Source organism: Lathyrus oleraceus, chromosome 7 (genome assembly GCF_024323335.1).
Source record: "Lathyrus oleraceus cultivar Zhongwan6 chromosome 7, CAAS_Psat_ZW6_1.0, whole genome shotgun sequence".
Lineage (NCBI taxonomy): Eukaryota > Viridiplantae > Streptophyta > Magnoliopsida > Fabales > Fabaceae > Lathyrus > Lathyrus oleraceus.
The window spans coordinates 318,150,959-318,158,637 of record NC_066585.1 but is presented as its reverse complement, the minus strand read 5'-3'; the positions used below and the strand labels follow the sequence as shown (position 1 = coordinate 318,158,637).

The following is a 7,679-nucleotide window of genomic DNA, read 5'->3' as shown; positions in this document are numbered from 1 at the left end:
TTTATTATTCCAACTTATTTTATTCCAATAAATAATTATCCCAATAATTATTATTTCAAAATAATAATAATAATAATAATCCAATTATTTAATTAAATTAATAACTATATTATTAACTCAATTTAAATAATTATTATATTATTATCGGGGTGTTACATCAACCACCAAACCAGTTCCAATTTTGTTCATTAAAAAACATCCTCATATATTTTCTAACAAGATTAATACATATATTACAATAATTATCATCAATCTATCAAATTTTCTCATGAATTAAACACTTAGTTTCATGCCCTAAACCATTCAATCTCATATCAATTTTCATGGATTCAATTGATTCCAAGAACACAACAACAACATGTCAACACACACAATTTCAATTCACATCATGGCACGTAAAAACATAATTATCATTAAATTTTCATCAACATTCATCATAACTCAAAGGAAGAAAAAACCCTATAGGAGGTTAAAAGTCTCTTCAGTCTACCCTTCATACATATACCTATTATTGAAAACAATCCCCTCTTACCTTAGATTTTACCAGCAAAAATCTTCCAAACTCTATCAATGGATGCCCTCCCTATGCCTTATCTTGCTCTTTCTCTTGCCCTAGCCTCATTTTCCTCTATCTCCCAAAAATTCTATGTACTACTCAACTCCCTCCTTCTAATTCTCTTTTTACACTAAAAACTTAGCCTCCTCTTAGACTATTCCTACTTTACCCTTATTTTTCTCTCTAATCCCTACCTTGCCCTCAATACGTCTACAACTTCTATTTTATTTTTATCTTTTTATTTTATTTAAATAATAAAATCAAAAAATTATTTCAATTAATAAAAATAATTCTAAGTTATCCTATCTTTCTTTAATTACTCTTCACACCTTACTACAAGGTCACACTCACCCTCTCTCTCACCCATATTCATTTATCCACCCACACATAATAATCAAATAAATACACAAAAAGTATAATTAAGTTAAAATAAAATAATTTACTAAAACTTGGGCGTTACAACTCTCCTCCACTTAAAGAATTTTTACCCTCAAAAATCACCTTAAAAGTAAACAGATTCAGATATGAATCCTTCATCTGGATCTCAAGCTCCAAAGTCACGTTTCCACCAGCTGGTCTTCCCTAAGCTACCTTCACTAACGTAATCTCTTTACCATGCAACTGCTTCACTTCCTGATCATCTATCTTCATGGGTGATACCTCAACAACCAGATTACCTCTCACATGTACATCATCCACTTGGATCATATGAGACGGATCCAGAATGTGTCTCCTTAACATATACACGTGAAACATATCAAGACGATTAGCAAGTAATGGTGGCAAAGCAATATGATATGCCACTTCTCATATCTTCTGCATAATCTAGTACGGAACGATGAAATACAGAGTAAGCTTTTGAGACTTCAAGGCTCGACCAACACACTAGTTACCAGAGTAACTCTAAGAAACATATGATCACTCTCTAAGAACTCAAGTGCATTTCTCCTCTTATCATGGTAACTCTTCTGGCGACTCTGCGAAGATCATATATTCTCTTAAATCATTTTAATCTTCTCAGTCGCTGTTGGATAATCTCATGTCCAATTACGTCACTCTTTCCCGATTCATACCAACATAAATGTGTCATACACCTTCTTTCATACAACGCCTCAACGGTGCCATTCCAATACTTGAATTGAAACTGTTGTTGTAGGCAAACTCAATCAATGGGAAAATGCTATCACAAGCACCTCCTTGTTCTAGTACACAAGCTCTCAACAAGTCTTCTAAAGATTGGATAGTTCTCTCCGTCTGACCATCTGTCTGCGGATGATAAGCGAAACTCAAAAGTAACTTTGTACCTAAAGCCTTATGCAAACTCTCCCAGAATCTCAATGTAAAACTCAAATCACTGTCAGATACAATACTAGATGGAATACCATGCAGACATACAATGCTCTCAATATACATCTTCACTATTTTTTCTAATGGATGATTAAGTCTTATCAGAAGGAAATGAGCCAATTTATTCAACCTGTCCATAATAAAACAAACAGTATCACCACTCTTCGCTGTCCTCAGAAATTCGGACACAAAGTCCATCTAATTTTTGTCCCATTTCCACTCAAGAATAGACAACGGTTGCATCAAACCCAATGACTTATGATGCTCAACTTTTAACTTCTGACAAGTCAAACATGCATACACGAATTTAACAACCTCCTTATTCATTCCAGGCCATGAAAAGATCTTTCTCAAATCTTGATACATCTTCGTAGGACCGGGATGAATACTCATACCACTTCGGTATCCTTCCTCAAGAATACTCTTCTTAAATCCAGGAACATTAAGAAAACAAATCCTATCTCTGAATCTGATGACACCATCCTCATCAAGTCTGAATTCACCAACTTGGTCTTGGTTGATTAAAGTTAATCGATTAACCAATCTCAAATCAGTTATTTGACCTTATTTAATCTCTTCAAGAACACTATTAACAAACTTCAGCATACCCAACTTCACACTCTATGACGTGAATTTGCAAACTAATCTCAAATCTCTAAGTTCTTCTATCAACTCTAACTCTTTAGCCATTAGCGTTGGCATATGCAATGTCTTCCTGCTCAACGCATCGGCTACGACATTGGCTTTACCAGGATGGTAATTCAAACCAAAATCATAGTCCTTCAACAACTTAATCCATCTCATATGTCTTATATTTAACTCATTTATATCAAACATGTACTTTAAACTCTTATGATCACTGACCATTTTAAACCTAGAGCCAAATAAATAATGTTCCAAATCTTAAGTGCGAACACAACGACAACCAACTCTAAATCACGCGTATGATAATTCTTCTAATGAAATTTAATTTTCCTTGATGCATAAGCCACAACTTTTCTATTTTCCTCAACGCACCTCCTAAACCCATATTAGAAGCATCACAATACACGACGAAAGATTCAGTCAGACTCAGAAAAATCAACACTATAGCTGATGTTAACCTCTTCTTAAGATCTTGAAAACTTTTTTCGCACTTAACAACCCAAACATACGCCTGACTCTTCTTAGTTAACTGAGTTAACGACAATTCCAACTTGGAAAATCCTTCCATAAATCTACGATAATAACCAGCTAGCACAAGAAAACTTCGGATCTCAGTGACATACTTATGAGTCTCCCACTTTAACACAACCTCAACCTTTGACGGATCCACCGTAATACCCCCACTAGAAATAACATGGACGAGAAAAATCACGTTTTCCATCCAAAACTCACACTTTGACAACTTAGCATACAATTGCTTCTCTTGCAACAACTTTAACACAACTCTCAGATGTTCAACATGCTCTTCATCCGTCTTCGAATAAATCAGGATATAATCGATAAACACTACCATAACTTATCTAAATGCTTATGAAAAGTTCTATTCATATTTTCCATGAATACACCAGGAGAATTAGACACACCAACTATATCACTGAATACTCGTAATGACCATACCTCATTCTCAATGCAGTCTTCAGAATACTTTCATCCTTCACACGAATCTGATGATACCTTGACCTTAAATTAAAATTATTGAACACACAAGCAACTACTGACCAATCCATCAAACTGTCAATTCTCAGAAGTGGATACTTTTTCTTAATTGTGACTTTATTCAACTGTCGATAGTCAACACACAAATGCATAATACCACCTTTCTTCCTGAGTAACAACACTGGTGCACCCCGTGGTGAAACACTAGGACAAATAAACTTCTCCTTAAGTAACTCCTCCAATTGTTTCTTCAGCTCACCCAACTCTAAAGCATACATCCTATAAGGAGTCATTGACACCAGACTAGTACCTGGTACTAAGTCTATAGCAAACTCAACCTCACGCTCTGGCGGAAAATCAATGATTTCTTTAGGAAACACTTCATGGAAACCACAAACAACTGGAAGATCACCAACTACTCTATTTCCTTTGGCTCTTAACAAGGATAACATCATCAACAATTGTGCATCATCCCTTAAGGACTCTCTTACTTGCTTAGCCGACATAAAAAAACTCATCACTTGTAACAAACTCTTGAAATGACACTGGCTTATCGAAACATTTGATATAAACTTTGAATCTCCACCTTCACCAAGCTCAGGAAACAACACTGACTTATCAAATAACCTGCATCCTACAAACAGCGGTACGACGAACCAAATCTCCACACCCGAAACATCTCAGAGACGCAAAAGCTTTTTCCCTACTTGTTTTAATCCAACTCCTACAGGAAAACAGTTAGAAAAATAAACAAGCACTGACAATGTTTCACACACATGTCACGTACTAGGGAATAAACAACATTGCAAAAACCTAGCCGGATGTACCGACCTGCTCTGATACCAACTAATGTAACACACTATTTCCCCAACTCATAATTATAATTAAATCAGATATTTTTTACAACATTCACACATAGGATGTTACACAGCTTGAAACATACCTGCTGATCATGTAACACTTAATTTAAATAAATATGCAACACTTGTCATCACATGCTCAACTTCACTTAGGGTATCATCACAACGAAAATACTCAATTAAAACACACCCATTTAAATCTCATAATAAATCCCATATCATAATTAAAAAGCATTGACTCATAATTCTTCACCAAATTCTTATCACACAAAAACATAAAATACGGAAGCATACACTGTCTCTTAGAAATCTCAACATAAAACAAAACAGTTGCTTCTCAGTGTTACATATCAGAGCATAACCAAATCTAAAATAAATAAATTAAAAGAAAAAGCTTCAGGAACAAGCTTCAACTCAAAATAGCAACTCTATTCTTGAGTATTTGCATGATGCCCATGTAAAGGCAACATCCAAACTGAAGGGGTGAAAAATCACATTCAATAACAACAGGCGTATACTGCAAGGTAGGATACCAACACATATCATAATCTACACAATCTTAAATCAAAGTATATCAATTATATTCTCACACAAACTCGTCAATCACAACTCATTCACATACCAATGAAACACCATATTACTGTTAGGGACCAATTAGTACTAATTTTTATACCATTTTATTGGTCCCTTTTACCAAGTTTTGATGTAATTACACACTTTTATCTTCATTAATTTGTATAAATGCAATTGGGTTTAATTTATTTTGTTTTGAATAGTTATTTCACATTTTTTGTTAGTTGTGTAGAATTATGGATAAGCAAGACCTTGGGTTCAACATGGCATTTTGGAGGAAGCTTGCCAAACAAGGAAGCTGGGAAAGCAACAGTTCGCGCCGCGAAGGCTGCGAATCCAGCAAGCTGACCAAGGGTCAAATATGCTGCTGTGCAGAAAAAGTAATTGCCATTTTGATGTCTGCCTGGGAAGTGCTTTTCTGCTGCTGATGACAATGTCCAATTAGGGAAATGTCAACCTTTTTTGGTAGAGACAAAATAGTTTAACCTAGGGTATTGAGACATTATTCCATTCATTCACACAGTGTGCTGTAGAGCTTTTGTAATAGAGAAAACCAGAGTTTTCTTCTTTATCTTTCTGCTTTGAACAATGGTGATGAGGAGCTAAACTCCCTTTTGTCAAGATTGGAGGTAGTAGCTATTCTCATCTATCTATGTATTCACTTTGATTTATATATGAGATAAAGATTGTTGATGTATTGGAACTGTTTTTGCTTTACTTTGAAAACCAGATTTGAGTAGTTGTCGAGAGAGATTACTCGAGTTTAGACATAAAACAGATTTTCAAGTAATGAATAAGTTGTAGAGATAGATTTATTCATTACTATTCTTTGATATTGAACATTAAAGGTTGCTATATTGATAGTTAGGTGGAGAGATCGTCTAAGGATCAATATAATAACTATCACGATATCATTTAGACATAAATGACTTTGAGAGGATATTTGAACATCATCAATAATCTTGAATCTAATTATTCGTCATAGGGAATCATAGATATGTGAAATAGTGAACTCCAATCTTGCCAAGCTTTTATATTTGTCTAAAACCACTTAATAGTTTATGTTAACATTTATTAACAAGATATTTTTCCAAACAAAACAACCCTGTTACTTTCTAAACTTAAAACATTTGAATTATCGAACGGCGGTAATATCACCTAATCTCTGTGGATACGATACAAAAATATTTGCCAAAGATATACTCTTTCAACAAATTGGCGCCGTTGCCGGGGATTGGTGTCGATATTACAAGCATTGCAATAATTCTTTGTTTTTAAGTTTTGTTACTTTTATTGTTATTCCTCTTTTGTTTCACTTGGTTTGTTAGTTTTGTAGATTCTAGTGCATGCGAGGAAAAGTAACCGAGGAGCAACTTCAATTCGATCCTGAAATTGAAAGAACACTTCGGAAGCTCAATAGCAAAACACGAAGAAGAAGGAAACTAGTCGAAGAGAGGAACCGGAGAGAAGAAGCATCTACTTCCGCACTTGTTCCAATCGAAGAAGTGGTTGTAGAAGCTTGTGAAGGAAACATGGCGGAGGATAATCGTACTGAAATGTCCGCTAATAGTCCAAGAAGGAATGCTCAATTTGCCCGTGGAGGAAGAAATACGGAGATGAAGACCGGAATCCTCCAACTTCTCTATGCAACTCCATTCACCGGAATGGATCACGAAGATCCGTATACCCATCTCATCAAATTCTATGAGATTGCGGGTTCTACGGGAATAGACGAGGCGGGTGAAGAGACGTTATTCAAGAGGATGTTCCCACACTCATTAGTGGGAAAAGCAAAGGAGTGGTACCTTGATCAAGAATCAAGAGTGATGACGGATTGGAATCTATTAGAAGAAAAGTTCTTAGAAAGATACTTCCCTCAATCCCGATTCATGGAAGCCAAGACGGCTATAGCTGTATTTACTCAAGGAGGAAACGAATCTCTAAATGAAGCTTGGGAGAGATTCAAATCAATGTTGAGGAAGTGTAAGGGACATGGTTTTGATGAGCTTACTCAAATCCACATCTTTTTGAATGGTCTCCAATCAACCCATAAGACACTTCTGGACGCCACCGCGGGTGGTTCGCTTATATCAAAAACTGCGGAGGAAGCTAAAGTCATTATTGAACGGATGGCCCGTAATGATCATCAAGGTCAACATGATCGTAGCCCATCACAACGTAAGCCCGGAGTTTTAGAGTTGAATACCAATGATGCCATCCTTGCACAGAATAAGCTACTCTCTCAGCAAGTGGAGCTTCTTACTCAACAAATGGCCAAGCTTCCACAGCAAATAAAAGAGATTCAAGGTTTTCAAGTTCAGCATCAAGTAGCATGTTGTGAGTTGTGTCAAGGGGATCATCCTACTGGTTTTTGTCCCCCACCCCAAGAAGAAGTCAGTTATGTGAACAACCAAAACCAGGGATATCAAAGACAACAGCCTAACACTCAAGGCTATCAACCGAGAAACAATCAAGGGTACCAACCGTCAAGGTTCAACAACCAGAATTATCAACAGCAAAGCCCTTACCAACAACCAAATTCTCAAGGTCAGCAGTCGCAAGGAGGAAATTCCAAGCTAGAAGACACTCTTCAACAATTCATGCAAGCTTCTATGGCAAATCAGAAAAGTAACGAGGCGGCAATTAAAAATCTGGAAAATCAAGTAGGCCAACTCGCGAAGCAGCTGTCGGAACAAAATGCA

At 36.1% G+C, this 7,679-nt stretch overlaps 1 protein-coding gene across 1 annotated transcript; it reads right to left on the bottom strand.

Moving 5' to 3' along the window:
* Positions 1-2,524: 2,524 nt before the first annotated feature.
* LOC127103608 (uncharacterized mitochondrial protein AtMg00860-like) lies at positions 2,525-3,401 on the bottom strand. Its single transcript, XM_051040860.1, has 2 exons — positions 2,899-3,401; positions 2,525-2,777 (listed from the first exon to the last, which is right to left on the bottom strand). The coding sequence occupies exons 1-2, from the start codon at positions 3,399-3,401 to the stop codon at positions 2,525-2,527; spliced, it is 756 nt and encodes a 251-aa protein (XP_050896817.1).
* Between the last annotated feature and the right edge of the window lie 4,278 nt (positions 3,402-7,679).

Bases quoted from the DNA above. Each gene is read 5' to 3' on its own strand.
- LOC127103608 (XM_051040860.1), bottom strand. From the start codon at position 3,401: ATGGTAGTGTTTATCGATTATATCCTGATTTATTCGAAGACGGATGAA. The intron at 2,778-2,898 runs GTTGTGGCTTAT...ATTTGGCTCTAG, and splicing joins GCGTTGAGGAAAATAGAAAA to GTTTAAAATGGTCAGTGATC.